The 16,933-nt window shown below is 42.6% G+C and overlaps 1 protein-coding gene across 2 annotated transcripts; it reads left to right on the top strand.

Moving 5' to 3' along the window:
* The first annotated feature begins 3,695 nt into the window (after nucleotides 1-3,695).
* LOC110535815 (very low-density lipoprotein receptor) lies at nucleotides 3,696-12,407 on the top strand. Of its 2 annotated transcripts, XM_021621121.2 has the most exons (23): nucleotides 3,696-3,767; nucleotides 4,234-4,392; nucleotides 4,544-4,756; nucleotides 4,887-5,117; nucleotides 5,556-5,771; nucleotides 5,903-6,139; nucleotides 6,417-6,632; nucleotides 6,772-7,001; nucleotides 7,299-7,428; nucleotides 7,580-7,770; nucleotides 7,868-8,054; nucleotides 8,240-8,452; nucleotides 8,564-8,750; nucleotides 8,978-9,179; nucleotides 9,308-9,472; nucleotides 9,625-9,825; nucleotides 10,088-10,619; nucleotides 10,705-10,824; nucleotides 10,994-11,101; nucleotides 11,183-11,416; nucleotides 11,660-12,023; nucleotides 12,160-12,262; nucleotides 12,341-12,407. In XM_021621121.2, exons 1-23 carry the CDS (start codon nucleotides 3,722-3,724, stop codon nucleotides 12,362-12,364), a joined length of 4,509 nt encoding a protein of 1,502 aa, XP_021476796.2. In that variant the 5' UTR covers nucleotides 3,696-3,721; the 3' UTR covers nucleotides 12,365-12,407. The 2 variants fall into 2 exon arrangements, with proteins under 2 accessions (XP_021476796.2, XP_021476797.2); XM_021621122.2 differs by lacking the exons at nucleotides 5,903-6,139; nucleotides 6,417-6,632.
* Nucleotides 12,408-16,933: the final 4,526 nt, after the last annotated feature.

Below are 16,933 nucleotides of genomic sequence, written 5' to 3'. Positions count from 1 at the left end.
GATCAAAGAAGACAATCACATTATTTTAGCATATCGGATTGGTCTACAGCAATGTCAATCTTTTTTGTTGATTTGACAGCATGGTTTATTTTTCGAATCTGTCGTTGACATTGTCAGAGTGAGGAACTAGCTTGCGATACATACTTTTATATGAATTGATATAACTGATAAACCTTTCTCATAGTCCATAAAGACTAGAGGTGAGGACAGAAATATTGCATGTAGCGGCATCCCCTAATTTGAAATGATGCACAATTGGTTACTCAAAGATAAGATTTCACGCGGAAAAAAAATCCAGGCTACTTTAGATAAAAGGTTGATGAGACAACTTTATATGATGTTTCTGTTTGAAAGTAGCAACCGCGGCTTGTGTATCTCTCATTCCTCCGTTGAAATCATTGATCTAACACATCTGAGTGGCAGGTTTCAAAGCTCTTCCTAAATCAAATGGTATTGGTCGCATAGGTCTACACATACCTCGACTAACCTGTACCCCCGCACAGGTGCATCGATGCTAATGTTTCTAGCTCCAACAACGCACCCTACCTAACAATACAAAACATTAATACACAAATCCACAAAATAAAAGAAAACTTAAGAAATATCAGAACAAGATATGTCAGAGTCCGGAATATAAAATATATATGTATATAAGGGTGCGAATGGACAGTATAAAAATATGAAAGGTGTGTACAACACCAATTATATAGGATTTACAGATGAAGTGGGTTGTATGTATGTAACATTATTAATATGACCAGTGTTCAATCACTATGTACATAGGGCAGACACACTGAAAATTATCAATCCCATATTGGTGTTTCACAGTCAGGCCAACCCAAGCTGTACTGTGCAGGTAAGCTATTGGTAGGCCCACTATTGAACAGATAAATGAGGCTGTCAACTGACTCAGAAATTCACAGGTTTCTGATGAATTATTTTCCTGTTCTGTTGGTTTTCTTCCTTTCATTGGTTAGATGGGAAAGGCATTATCCTATTCATATTAATAACCATGATAGTTGTTGCATCTTTAATCTCACCTCTTCCTAACTTTGGATATTTTCATCTCTGTTGATGAAACTGCTCGCATGTGTGGTGCACATTTTAGAAAGGTGTTTTCCCGCAAATTGCATTTTGGAACATTGGTGCGTAGGCCTACCACATTGTGCTTGCACATTGCTGTGCCTAAAATGTGAAGAAATTGTTTATCAACATTTTAAGCTAAACATTCTAGTCTGTTCCATCAGTCTGTCATCTTTTCTTTTGTTTGTACTGTATTTTTCATTACGTGTCGGACCGCAGTAAGACTAGCTGTCGGTTTTGGTGCCGGCTAATGGGTATCCTAATAAATCAAAGCAAGCCTTATTAATTGATACAGCATATACCTCTACTACACTACATTGATATGCATCGTGGGGATTAAGATGTGAGTATACGCAATGATCACTGAAAAATAAGTGGGTATACCTGCATATACCCACCACTACACCACTGAGTGTGCCCCTGGTGGTGCGTTGGGCTGACCGCACCACCCTCTGGAGGACGATACAGTCCAACAGGACGCTCTCAGTTGTGCATTGTAGAAGTTTGTGAGGGTCTTCTTCTTCACACTGTCTGTGTGGATGGGCCATTTCAGGTTGTCAGTGCACACCGAGGAACTTGAATATTTTCACCCTCTCCACTGCGACCCATCGATGTGGATGGGGGCGTACTCTCTGCTGGCTCCTGAAGTCCACGATCAGATCCTTAGTTTTGTTGACGTTGAGGAATAGGTTAATGTCCTGGCACCACTCTGCCAGGGTCTTCTCCCTGTAGGCTGTCTGGTCATTGTTGGTAATCAGGCCTACCACTTGTTCGTCAGAAAACTTGATGATTGAGTTGGAGACGTGTGTGGCCACACAGTCATGGGTGAACAGGGAGTACAGGAGGGGGCTGAGCACGCTAGTACAGTATCAAATCACATTTATTTATAAAGCCCTACTTACATCAGCTGATATCTCAAAGTGCTGTACAGAAACCCAGCCTAAAACCCCAAACAGCCAGCAATGCAGGTGTAGAAGCACGGTGGCTAGGAAAAACTCCCTAAAAAGGCCATAACCTAGGAAGAAACCTAGACAGGAACCAGGCTATGAGGGGTGGCCAGTCCTCTTCTGGCTGTGCCGGGTAGAGATTATAACAGAACATGGCCAAGATGTTCAAATGTTCATAGATGACCAACAGGGTCAAATAATAATAATCACAGTGGTTGCACAACAGGTCAGCACCTCAGGAGTAAATGTCAGTTGGCTTTTCGTAGCTGATCACATTCAGAGTATCTCTACTGCTCCTGCTGTCTCTAGAGAGTTGAAAACAGCAGGTCTAGGGACTGGGGACAGCAAGGAGTCATTAGGCCAGGTAGTCCTGAGGCATGGTCCTAGGGCTCAGGTCCTTTGAGAGAGAGAAAGAAAGACAGAGAGAAAGAAAGAAAGAAAGGAGAGAAAGAGAGAGAGCATACTTAAATTCACACAGGACACAGGATAAGACAGGATAAATACTCCAGATATAACAGACTGACCCTAGCCCCCCGACACATAAACTACTGCAGCATAAATACTGGAGCCTGAGACAGGAGGGGTCGGGAGACACTGTGGCCCCATCCGATGATACCCCCGGACAGGGCAAAACAGGCAGGATATAACCCCACCCACTTTGCCAAAGCACAGACCCCACACCACTAGTATATGTTCGTGACCACATCAAGGAAGGGATGAAAGAAGCAATTTAAAAAGTATTCAAACAGGGCCTCGAATTCACCACCATGGCATCATCTTAATAGTCTAAGTGGCTTCCTTTCCTCATTTCCTTCCATTCATCTGCATGGATGTGGAAAACCAGGATGGGCGGAAGCAAAATTTAGGGAGCATCAAAACCATGATGAGTAAATTTAGACTGACTGACTGATCAACACATAATATTGAGTAGTTATTTAGGATGTAAGGTGATTTGTAGATCATTCAGTCAGTCTCGACTAACCTTTAAAGTCAGCTGCAATGTCAAAAGAATCTCCTTTAAAGTAGGCAAGCCCTGGGGGTTCAATATTGCAGCCAACTGCCGACTGACTGATCTACAAAGAACCTTGCATCATAACTAACTACTTATTGTTATTTTCTAGATGAGTCAGTCACAATTTATCCATTATACATTAGTTTTGATCAATTCGAACACTGCCAAAGAGAGGAAGCCAATGTCGACTACTGGGTCACAGGGAGAATTTCAATTGCATTCCTTGATTCCTCCTCGTGTTCTCTCCTCACCTCCTTCTCAAAACCCATTAGAAGGAGGTGAGGAGAGAGTATCCAAGGAATCAAGGAAATGCAATTGAGATTCTCCCCCACTCCACAAGTCGTCCTCATAGGTCACTTTCGAGAGGATCAAAACCTCAATGTATCATAGGTAAATTGTGAATGACTGACTGATCTACAAATAATAATGAGTTGTTATTTATGATGCAAGGTCATTTGTAGATCAGTTAGTCGGAGGCCATTGTAATCGGACATTGAACAAAGACATTGTAATCTTGTTTTTTTAGTAGTAAAATGTAAAAAAAAATGTCATCTGTCCTCATAGAGCTCCTTCACACTCACTGATTGGTTCAATGTTCAATTAGTATCACCTGGCATCATTATAAAAATCCTTGACCTGAACATTATTGCATTATTTGGTCATCTTGCATTCATCAGGCATGGCTTTCTATCTGCTTCTGAGTATATCAATTTTGGAAATCTCAGGTGAGTAATGGGGCATGCTTGTGGTTGACCGCTTTCACCAATCCTTTACGCTTGAATTTAACTGTTTGTCGTTGGACTAAATCTGCCACCAGTAAGAATTTAGCCAGCTTCATAAAGTAGCCAATGTTGCTAATAATACATTTGGCTAACTATGTTATCAACACTGTTTGGAATTGTCAATAGATTTGTTGTATTTGGTTCAGGTGAAAGGTCAGTACCCAACTTTAGTTAAAAAAAACAAACTTGTAATTATTACTTAGTCATTCAAGTGAAACTTCCCAGTTGTAACTCTGAACTTCTGATAACTCCAACAGCATTGAATGCCCAATAGTTGTACCAAAAACTGACTAGACCGCCCTCTACAATCCACATTGTTATTCACAGAATGATTACTTTTAATTCCTGTGTAATTGTTCAGAATTCTCATATTTAGAGAATTAATAATTTATTCTCTACTTCCAAATAGTTTTGAGTGTAGCTGTGCGGACTCCATTGAAATGCAACCTGGGCACCAAACCTTGCAAGGATGGATCTGAGTGTATTCTCTACCAGCATGTGTGTGACGGTGAAGTCGACTGTAGGGATGGCTCTGATGAGGAGGACTGCACTGTCACATGCACTAAAGGTCTCCACTCGATTTCCATTGCTTTCACCAATCTAGTGTTCAATCAGTGATTTCCTCAAGGAAGGATGGACTCCAGGGTCTTTAAATCATCTGTTTCAGTTCATTGCTGTCCCTCCAACATTTTGAATTAGTGTTTCATCCATTCATTTAGGCCAGTTTCTGTGTGCCCATGGGAAGAAGTGCATTGACCAGAGGCAGGTGTGTGACGGGGTGGCCCAGTGTCAGGACCGCTCTGATGAGGTGGACTGCCTAGAGTACATGGAGGGCTGTGCCCACCACTGTGACAAGACCCGCTGCCTCCCTGACACCTTCCTCTGTGATGGAGAGGAGGACTGCCTGGATGGCACTGATGAGGCAGACTGTGGTAATGTCACTATTGCCTCTAGAGTTTTGCTTTAACATGGTCCTTATTACATCTTTCAACTTATGTAAACGCATGTCGCTTTTTATTGCATCTTGTCCTTTGACACAAGTCAGTTTCACAATCTCCCCAGATTCAGACTCCGGTGGTCACACAACTCCTGATGATGAAGTTTCTGAAAATGACTCAAGCAACTACAAAGGGATTACCACCATGTCTGCACCAGCACCCCTCAAATGTCCTTTTGGCATGAAACCATGTCAGGACAAGACTGAGTGTGTTCTTTACAGCCATGTGTGTGATGGAGATGCAGATTGTAAAGATGGCTCAGATGAGGAGACATGTTCATTAGAATGTGAAAATGGTAAGAATCAGTGCATAGAAATGTGTATAACATTTTGAGAAGCATATTTCTCCCCTGTTTTATATTGTATAAGACAATGCTACTCTAGTGCAGTGGTTCCCACCCAGGGCTACTAGGATGGGTTTTACATGGCCTATCCACAGGGGGTACTTCAAGACTAATGAGTCCATAGGCCTACTGGAAAATGCACATGAGGGGGTATTTCAGGCAGAGAAATTCAGTCGGTGGTACAGTAACCGCAGAAGGTGGGAACCAGTTCATCTTGTGTAATACATGCTTACTGTAGCAACATTTTGAACTAGCTAGCATATTTGCATTCACTCAAATACCAATAGAACATACACACAGAACATAGTTGCATGTTTAGAGTTAGAAATATTCCTCACAGGTCACCATTTCATTGTTATTGACTGCTCTTAAACTGTGCTATATGTTCAGGCCAGTTTCAGTGTGCCCATGGGAAGAAGTGCATTGACCAGAGGCAGGTGTGTGACCGGGTGGCCCAGTGTCAGGACCGCTCTGATGAGATGCACTGCCTGAAGCCCATGGAAGGCTGTGCTCACCACTGTGACAACAAGACCCGCTGCCTCCCTGACACCTTCCTCTGTGATGGGGAGAGGGACTGCCTGGACGGCACCGACGAGGCCAACTGTGGTAATGCCCCACCACTGTCACACTTGCTGCTTGAGTTTTGCTCAAAAAATTGTCCTTATCTATCTTTACACAAGTTGCATTATAATTTATTGCCTCTTGTCCTTTGATACTAAAGTCAGTTTCATCCTTAGATTCAGACTCCACTGATGATCATAAAAATCATCGCTATTTTGTTGCTGAAGATTATGACGGCAACAACGAAGGGAATGCCACCTCAATGTCTGCACCAGCACCCCTCAAGTGTACTTTTGGCACTAAACCATGCAAGAACAATATTGAGTGTGTGCTTTACAGCCATGTGTGTGATGGAGAGGCAGATTGTAAAGATGGCTCCGATGAGAGAGAATGTTCATTAGAATGTGGAAGTGGTAAGAATCAGTCAACTTAAAAATACAAATTGTAGTTTGACATTTTGAAAAGCATATTCCTCCCCCAGCTTTTATTCTGTACATGACAATACTGCTCTCTAGTGTAATGCATGTTTACTATAACCTTTAACTATCTGGAATTCACTCAAATACCAATCACACACACAAAACATAGTTGCGTAGACTACTGCATGTTTAGAGTTCCATCTTAGACAAATTCCTCACAGGTCACCATTTCATTGTTATTGACTGCTCTTAAACTGTGCTGTATGTTCAGGCCAGTTTCAGTGTGCCCATGGGAAGAAGTGCATTGACCAGAGGCAGGTGTGTGACCGGGTGGCCCAGTGTCAGGACCGTTCTGATGAGATGCACTGCATGAAGCCCATGGAAGGCTGTGCCCACCACTGTGACAACAAGACCCGCTGCCTCCCTGACACCTTCCTCTGTGATGGCGAGAGGGACTGCCTGGACGGCACCGACGAGGCCAACTGTGGTTTGTTCCATTTCCAAGGGTCCACTAAACTGTTAAGCAGAACTGTGGCCATGTTGAATCTGTCAAATATTGTCCAAACTTCTCGATTTTAGAGGAAGTTCAATTTAAGAAATTTCCAATTGGTCCCCTTTACCCATAGCTGATGAGAGCTGCGGCAGTGGGGAGTTCCGTTGCACCAGTGGTCAGTGTGTATCTATAAGCATGCGCTGCGACGGGCATCCTGACTGTTGGGACCACTCTGACGAGGAGAGCTGCCACAAGCCCCCCCAGTGCACCACCAACCGCCGCTGCCCACAAAGCCAGGAGTGTCTGCTGGAGGAGTGGGTCTGTGATGGGGAGCAGGACTGTAAAGATGGCTCTGATGAAGAGGTGGGAATATTTGGCCTGGGTGCAAGTCTGTTTCGCATGACTATTCCATAAGGAGTTGGCAGAAACTGACAGGCACGATGGCTAATGTTAGATTAGTAGAATTGAGTTATTTTAATGGGTTACAGCCTTAGTACTCAATTGCTTTTGAATGACTTAGGATAGCCTCACGCCACCTGAGCTTGCGCGGCTGTTCGCTATACGATAGCGCAGTGGTAGTTATGAGGCTAGTAGCTAATGTGCTTTTACCTCAATGTGACTGAACTTGAGTATAATATGGTATATTGAATTCTCTTTCAGAATTGCGAGATGGTCCAATTGAAGTGTGGGGAGTTCCAGTGGGCCTGTACATCAAAGAGCCAATGTGTTCCCAAAGCTTGGAGATGTGATGGGACAAAGGACTGTGCTGATGACAGTGACGAGGCAGGATGTGCGTAACGAAACTTATTCCAGCTGTGTATGATTTGTTAATTACTGGATTGTTATGTTGAAACTGAATTTGTAATACTAAATGAATAAGCCTTTCAATTTAGACATTAGTAAAAAATCAATTAACTTGGTTGTTTTTGTACATTTAATAGGTGGTCAGGTGGGAACATGCCCCTCTCACCAGTTCCAGTGTGCTAGTACATCAGAGTGTTTGGACATGGCCCTGGTGTGTAACTCAGTCAGAAATTGTGCTGATGGTTCTGATGAGGGTGGCGACTGCAAAACCACGTGTCCAGACAAAGGCATATGTGTCCAAAACTGCTACAGCACACCACAGGGAACAGTGAGTAATGGGGAAATGCTCTTAAGTTAAAATAAAAACATTTATCTGCTTCTCATTGTTTGACCACCTCTACCGATTCTGTTTCTCTCCCATAAAGAGGTGTGGGTGTAAGGCTGGTTACCAGCTCGACGAGGATGCAGTGTCCTGTGGTGATATTGATGAGTGTGTAGGTGGTAGACAAGGTGTTTGCAGCCACTCATGCGTAAACACTCCGGGCTCCTTCCACTGTCACTGCAACCCTGGTTACCTGCTGGAATCTGATGGCCGCCACTGCAAGATCATGGGTAAAATTAGTGAAATATCAAGGCTTAGTGACAATCATGGAAATTGCCTCTGCTTGATTTTTATCTTTTAAATTGGGAGTGAATGTGCACGACAATGAACTGACTTTGGGAATGCAAGGTATGTTGGCTGAAGTACTCGTATGTCACACAGTAGGTCTATACCAACCCACTTTCTTTTCCCACAGGTGAGCCTTATCTTCTGGCCTCTGTGCAGACAGACCTGTTCCTTGTTGGGCTGAGAAGCAGTAGTCTGGATGTCCTGGTGTCCTCTGCTAAGAAAGCCATCCTGTCTGTGGACTATGACTGGAGGGATCAGAGGGTGTTCTGGGTCAGCCTGGATTCAGAGAGCATAAAGTGGTCCTCTCTAGACCAAAAAAAACGAGGAACTCTTTTCAAAGGTTAGTATTATGGTTAAACTAAGCATAACGATTGAGGCTGTAAATAGACCTGTTTTCACAGTGCTAAGTTTTGTTCAATTGTTAAATCTTAAACAATTTTGATCTCTACAGGCATCAAATCTGACTGCATTGCTGTTGACTGGGTAGGGAGAAACCTGTACTGGATTGATGGCATTGGAGGTGGTCGGATTATTGCTATTGGATTAAACTCAACCATTACAAGCACTCTGGATCTCACTGTCATTCTTGACAAGGAATTTAAACAACTTCTCTCTCTGGCACTCCTGCCACAGAAGGGGCAAGTATATTTTGTAGTTGTACTGATGTACGGCACCCACCCAAACGTTTTTTAAATTTGACAAAATTAATACATGCTGCTAAACAATTGTGATCAGGGTCTTGATGGTTTCCACTGAACTGCTGTCCTATTGTAGGCTCATGTTATTTAATGATTTATGTATTTTGTTTTCAGGAGACAGACCTTTTCAGTAATCAACAATAACATTGATTTGGATGTCATTGCAGGCTCCTGTTCTGGTCGGAGATTAGTAACGAGGCAAAGATTGAGCGGGCCGGAATGGATGGGTCTGAGAGGAGAGTGGTGGTCAGTCACAGCCTCAGCTGGCCAGGCAGTCTGGCTGTGGACCCAATAGGGGAGCGGCTCTACTGGACGGACAAGAAGCTTGGGTGCATTGGCTCAGCCACCCTGGATGGCGGGGACGTCAAGGTACTACAAATGGATGGGTGTTTGCATAGGACTAGATCAGACTTTGACTTTAAATTAAATCCTACCTGAGTTGGATAACCTATTAAAGCCATATTTCAATGTCTTATCTATTCCTTTCCCTCCTGAAGATTCTGCAGTTGACGGAGACCACCAACCCGTTCTCGGTCACAGTTTTCAATGACATGCTCTACTGGTCAGACACCAAGAGGGGAACTATTCAAGGGGCTAATAAAATCACTGGAAAGAACTGCAAAGTTCTACTCAAACGACCTGCACAACCCTTTGGACTCAAAGCAAGTATCTTTTTCCCCAATTTTAATGTGTGAATTGTAAAATTTTCATTTCACCTAAATAAGATGGCAATCTCATGGGTTTCCTGTAATTGCACAGAACATGTTTGTATTCAAGTGTGTGTGTAATGATTTGCATTTATCTCGGGATGCAGGTCATTCATCCACTGCTGCAAACAAGCACTGATAGTCCCTGTGAGAAACTTCATTGCTCTCACCTGTGTGTATTGGCCCCCGGCCCCAAAGGGGTCTGCAAGTGTCCCTCTGGTCTGCTCCTAGCAGAGGATGGCCTCAACTGCTCCAACCTGGTCAACTCTGCCTTCCTCTTGGTGTTGTCTCCAACAGTTGTCACACAGGTAGGACTCTGCCCACTCAGGTTTACCCACTTCACTTGATACTGCACTATATCCAATGCCACTAGCTACATGTTAATGAATCAAAGTCTCTGTCCTCTAAAATGAAAAGCTCTTAAGAATGCCTGGTCACATAAGCTCTCAGTAATAACCTGTACTTTGAGTCGAGCCCGATTGGCTTTGCGTGCTACTTGTGTGCAGTTATTCAGGAGTAAATGCCAAACTTCTCCACCATGTACTTAGACATATGCATGTGTGTCTCTAGATCTACCTGCAGACCATGCTCAGTGCTGTGGGCCTGAAGACCTGGCCTGAGCACCTCTCTCTACCTCTTGCCAATGTCAATGAGGCAGACATTTTGGATTACACCCTACGAGACAAGATGTTGTACCTGGCTGACTCCGGCCAGTCCTCTGTAGGCCTCTTCAAGCTGAAGGAGACCAGCTTGGTGCCTCGTGGCCAGTTCCTGCAACTTAAAGGGGACACTGTCACAGCCCTGGCTCTAGACTGGATAACCCTCAACGTGTACTGGAGTAGCACCAAACAGTCACACCTGCAGGTCACCTCTTCCAATGGGGAACACACTGCTGTGTTAATTGATGATATGGGAAGTCTGAAGTCCATAGCTCTTCACCCACTTAGTGGAAGACTCTGTTTTGCCAAGCAGGGGGAAGGTGCTCATGTGGAGTGTGCTCACATGGACGGGGGGAAGCGAGCGCAGGTTTGGAAGGATGCTGTGCAGCCCACCTCCCTGACTTTCTCCAATGATGGTGGGGAGATTTACTGGGCTGACATTGGTGAGGAACCATTGTTATACAATACAAACCTTCACTTTAAGTCAATCTATAGGTGGTGATGGAATACTTGGATTTTATGTTCCAGGCGCTGGGGTGATCGGCTCTGTCAGAGTTGATGGTTCTGGATACATTGAGTTTACAACTGGGGATGGCCTGATTGCATTTGCACTCAGCAACAGCATGCTCCTCTGGGTGACAGACCTTGGTAATGTAGATTATTCTTTCTTAACACCGCTGCCATCGCCAGTACTCAGTGCCACATATTACTGTAGCCAGGAGATGGCTCTGATACTAAAATCAAAGTAGAACTAAGGATAATGGTTCTTTCACCATGGTTTTGGATTCATTGCTGTTGAACATTTCAAATGTTTCAGACACGACCCAAGTTTGGTATAGAGATGACCAACTGATCAAGACACTTTGGTTTGAGGTCAACACTGAAGTTGTCAGTTTGAAGGCCTACAGCAAGTCCAGCCAGATGGGTAAGGCCACAACATTTGCACACTACTCTATTTACTGAGATGCTTCACATTTTACTCTTCCTCATACACATCTATTTCTAGGCTTCAACTTCTGCTCTGATGGGAATGGAGACTGCAGTCACTTCTGTCTGGCTGTCCCTGGTGGTAGGACATGTAGGTGTGCCCATGGCCATCGACCAGTCAATGCCACACACTGCGCCCTAGACCAGCACTGCCCAGCTGGTAGTAGACCCTGTCTGGATGGGCACACATGCCTCCCCCTGGAGAAGTTCTGTGATGGGCATCCTGATTGCCTTGACACCTCAGATGAGAATTGTGAGATTTTTATTAGCAATGCCTGAAATTAACAATCTTAGCTGTAACTCAGCATTTCCCACACCTGCTCCTAGAGGATCCTTAACACTTCACACCTGAAGTGGTTTTAACACAAGCTTTTATTTAATTCAGTTGTGTAGTGTTAAGGCAAACAAATGTGCAGCTCTTGGGGTTCCCAGGACCATGATTTGCTGTCATAACCTAACCTCAACTGAATACAAAACAAGTCTGATTCTCCACCAGGTGTCCATCTCAAAGGGCAGTCTGAAGTCCAGTCCAAAGCTCCAACCCTGCCTCCAAGCCCCAGCATTCCCACGTCTGCAGATCTTGGCTCTACCACCTCTCTGGACAACAGTGGGCTGGTGAGAAACCTGGATGTCAAGCAGCAGTGTAGCAAGAAGCGCTGTAATGGGAATGGGGAGTGTGTGGAGACCAATGGGGGCACCTCCTGTGCCTGTGGTCTAGGCTACAGTGGAGACTCCTGCCAAGACCAGCTCGCCAACACCATGCAAGGCCCACTAATCTATGGGGCCATTGGTCTCTGTGCTGCGATTGTAGTTATCAGTGTCCTCGTTGCCGTGGTCAGGAGGAAGACTGCAAATGCAAGGTACGCCATCCCAACTGCTTGTGTGGCTCCATCGTTTTGTTGAACATGTCGATCTACTAGGTTGCTTGTGTTTAGAATGCTTTCTAATGTGAGCTGTTTGTCAATAGATTGACCCTATTCACTATTCAATTCCTAGGCGAGCCAGCCCTGTGGTAAAGCAGACCAGTATGACTGACTTGGCGAAACATGGAGATTCTCCCTCTACACAACATTCACCTGACGACACCAACTTTTCAGAGGTACAGTAGGTTTTATATTGTATTTCAAAGCAAATAAACTTCAAGGTTTGCCTAATACAATTTTGTTTCATTTCACAGGAAGTGGCATCGTCTGTGGCGTAACTAAACAGCATATTTTAGTCCTAATCAATAAAGATGCATTTTCTATGGGCTTTTTCTTGATACACATTTCCACTCAATTTTGATCTATGGGGATTAACTTGTGTAAAGCTACGCAAAGGCAACTGTGGATTTGAGATGTGAATCACACTTTCTTGGTTTCAGATTATAGACCTTAAAGCAATGAAACTAACTAATTTGGTTCTGACCATATTGACTCTGACATTGAAAGTATTTATTATAAAACGAGTGCTTTTATGATTCTGAAAAGTTAGTGCCTTGCGAAAGTATTCGGCCCCCTTGCACTTTGCGACCTTTTGCCACATTTCAGGCTTCAAACATAAATAACTTTTTTTTTTGTGAAGAATCAACAAGTGGGACAATCATGAAGTGGAATGACATTTATTGGATATTTCAAACTTTTTTAACAAATCAAACTGAAATTGGGCGTGCGTAAAATACTACCTGAGTAAGTGATTTTAAATGTACTATCAACTTCATCAAATGTAAATTTATTTCAAATAGCTTATATTAAGGAAACCACAGCACAATTTTATTCACAGCTAACCAGGGGCACACCAACACTCAGAATTTACAAATTAAGCATTTGTGTTTAGTGAGTCTGCCAAATCGGAGGCAGTAGGGATAAGTGACTTGGACCATTTTCCTGTCAATGTAACGAGTACTTGGTGTCCAATGTATGATGTAAAAATGACATTGTCCTTTAGGAATGTAGTGGGTATAAATAATACTTTACACCATGGGTTGCTACATTTGATATGTAGCCCTTTACACTCATACCATAGAGGTTGAAAATGTCAGCTTTGGGCTCTGACAAGTGCCTAAATTGGAACGCTGTAGTGTGCGATGAATGACTTCAGGGCTCTGCACTGTTTTTGACTGACAGCTGTTCTTAACTTGTGACAAATAGCCCCATCCCTCCTAATTGGGTAATGTTTTTTTTCTGATTAAGGGTAATGCTGTAAATTAAGAATTTGAAAGGTGACACTAAGGATTTACAAGTTTTTCATTAGGCCATAATCTAGAATTCACATGACGAGGAATTAGAATTCCAGTCAGACCTTAATTGGATCTCAGGCGGATGATATTTTGGGCATTCAAATTGCTTTTGATAAAATGTGATTAGTCAGCTTTTAACTGCCCATAACACCACCCCCATGGGGCACTTATGTTAGAACTTTGACATCAGCAAACCACTCACCCACACGACACCATAGGGCTGCAGTTGAGGCAGATTGGATGTACTGTCAAATTCTCCAACTGGAGGTGTCTTATGGTAAACATTCCAGTAGTCAGCATGCCACTTGCACACTCCAACCTGAGACATCTGTGGCATTGTTTTGTGGCGAGGTGCACCAGTTTAATCAGCTTCGTGATATGCCACACCTGTCAGGTGGATGATTATCTTGGCAAAGAAGAAAATGCTCACTAACAGGTATGTCAACAAATTTGTGTGCACAATTTGAGACTTTGTGCATATGGACATTTCTGGGATGTTTTACTAAAGTTCATGAAACGTGACCAACACTTCACGTTTCGTTTCACATTTTTGCGTATAGGTGTTTCCACTGCCATTTCCAAAGATCCCACCATGTCAAATTAACATTCTGCTGGCTTTTATAAAGACACTTCCTGTTTCAATCAGCTCTTTTTTTTTTTTTCTTTTTTTTTTACATTTATAAATATACCTTTCCATCCAGTTTGAGAGTAGTGGTTAGTTGTGAAAGTGCATTGAAATTAAAATTGTGCACACTTTGGACTTGTGGCACCACTGAGACCGTAGTTAGTCCTCTCAAACCAGTGTCATTATTTTTGGTCTTACGTTGTACCTAACCCAAATTTCCCAGGAATATTCTTGTTACTGAATGTATCGTAACAAATGCGGCAAAGTACAGTAAATGTGTAATGCTTGGCAGGTGAACTTGTCTTTTTTCATAGTTTAAGAAACATTTCAGTTTTGCACTATCCATATAGGCCAATTCCCATGAGTGTAATTGGTTAAGTTAAATTTTAAGGGACAAGGCAGTCATTTGATTTTCATACTAAAATTTTGAATGCACTTTAGTGTAAGAGTTGCTTGAAAAGACCCGCTGAAATTTCAGCTTGTTTGGCTGGGTGGGGTTTTTGGACCGCCTGTTGAAGTCACTAGGCAGTATCAGTTAATAGACCAATTACTTTTTCCTCTCAGCCAATAACAGCTGGTTTTCCAGTTACATACACCTCCCATTAGACCCCTCAGACAGTCTTAGCTACAATTTAGTTTTTCATTTGGACTATTAATCACAGTAAGATACTCAATTGTAACATGATTTGATAGAAATAAAAACAGCTGCATTGGACATTTTTTTTCAAATGGGAGCTTGAAAGAGACTTCCGAGTCTTGTTTAACCTTAAATCGTCTCGCCTGGATAAATGAACATTCGTATAACATTGCAATCACAGGAAAAGACAGACAACACAGAAGAATAGGGACATATGACACAAGTCACTACAGAACAAATATCACAACACAGCAGGGCAGAAACACATGGCAAAGCAACATTAGTAAAAACAGTCAACAATAAATGATAATCAGGTACAAAAGAAAGGTAAAGCGTGGGAATGCCCATAATTTACATGTCAGTGACCTTGCATGACATTAGCCTTGCATGGCATTAGCTAGGGTAATAAGTACAGGTGTCTGTGATTTTTAAAGGACTCAAAGGCTTTCTGCGTATATTACTTGCTAATGTACAATCTCTGTAAAATAGTTTAGACGAGCTCAGTGCGAGGACCTTTTTTCAGAGGGACATAAGGAACTGCAATCTGTACAGAAATGTGTCTCTCTTCAATGTGTCTAGCCAACCCACCCACCAGGGTTCTCATCCATCATCCAGGTAGGAAGAAATAACTCCAGGAAAATTAAAGGCTGAGGGGTGTTTCATTATAACTCATGGTGTGATTGTCGCAACATACAGGAACAAGTTCTTTCCTCCCGATTTGGAATACCTCACCATCAAATCCGACCCCATTACATTCTGATAATTTTTGTCTGTTATTGTTACAGCCGTGCAAAGGTGGGACACTTGAGTCACAAGTAGAACGGGTTGAGTAAAGTCGTGCATTCTAAGAGCAAGTCAATTCACAAGTTGTCAACTCAAGTAAAAAAAAATGTGATGACTTTTTCAACTACAAATGTCTGAGGCAACCAGACCGCTCTTTTCAATATTTTGTCTACAACACACTTTGATGTAAAATAGGGCATGAAATCAGAAGGCAAGGCAGGTTGATGTGCTTCGTGTACATTCTAAAAAGAAAAGGTTCCTGGAGGCACCTTCTTAGGGGTTCCTCAGATTGCAACACTGACGGAACCCCTTATGGTGCTCCCAGGAACCTTTTCCCTGAGGAGCCTTTTAAAGTTTCCTCAAAGCATCTTTTTATGGTGTTATGAATTATAACAAATTACATTGAGTGTTCAGAAATCTCTGTTCTCCCTTATCCTTCTACAGCAAATATTTTGCCATTCGTACAACATTTGTTGGTAATTTAACCCCTCATCAATTCCCAGAACACATTTCTGAATTAACAGCATAGTTCTTTTTACTGATGCTGCATACTCAATATGAAGAAGGAAATGACCCCCATTGCCACTCCCAAACCCATGGAGATGTCCTACGGCTTTTCAGTGAGTAGCTTTTCTCCATCAGGAAGAGCTGGATGTGGCTCTCATCTGAAAAGGGATTCCCCTCTATTGGTCTGGTAAGTGATAGGAATTTTACACATTGCAAGAAGTAAAAAAAAATAAAAATAAAATAAAAAAAAAGTCAAAGGTTACTCAAGTCATATTTCAAACTGAGCACAGCACATCTTGCACAGCATACCTTACACAGTACTACTAACTTTGCATTTATTTGTCTGCTGGGAAATACATAACCCTGTCTGATGTACAGCCCACTTGGATCTTCTTTGAAGAGGTAAGAGGTGCAAAATGGCTGCAGTGACCTTCAAACCTAAAATTAGAGTCTGTGTAATAAAAAGGCTGGAAAGGCATTTTACATGCAGTAACATTGATTTAAAAAAAATTGCCATTGTGAGCCTCCTCTGTGTGAGAGAAGTGTCCTCTTGTAGAGATTCAGCAACTCCATGGCCACACCCCTCTTCTCAGTTTCTGCAATGATTCTGCCGGCCATTGTGCAGAACCCGAACATAATCTTTCAGTCCACATCCACACCGGATTTGATTCTCATCTCTGAGAAAATCTTAAAGTCAATTTGTTTATAATGCATCAATATATCTTGGATTCAGATGACAGTACTTGGATATGTTACATTAGTTTTGACCATTTATTCTGTCAGACATTTTGACTACTTACAATGGCTGACAAATAGAGTGCGGATTACCATTTTAAGATGTCCTTGGTGCCTTGTTTCAGAAAAATTGATATTTTTCAGTCTTTTTAATTTTTGTCTTGTAGGGAACTTATGTAAGGTCTCTTTTGGCACCCACCTGCCTCTTTTCACCATGTAACTTCTGACTGAAGGAATCCTCACCAGTCTCAATCTGAAAATCAAA

Source organism: Oncorhynchus mykiss, chromosome 11 (assembly GCF_013265735.2).
Source record: "Oncorhynchus mykiss isolate Arlee chromosome 11, USDA_OmykA_1.1, whole genome shotgun sequence".
Lineage (NCBI taxonomy): Eukaryota > Metazoa > Chordata > Actinopteri > Salmoniformes > Salmonidae > Oncorhynchus > Oncorhynchus mykiss.
This window is presented reverse-complemented; position numbering and strand designations above follow the sequence as displayed.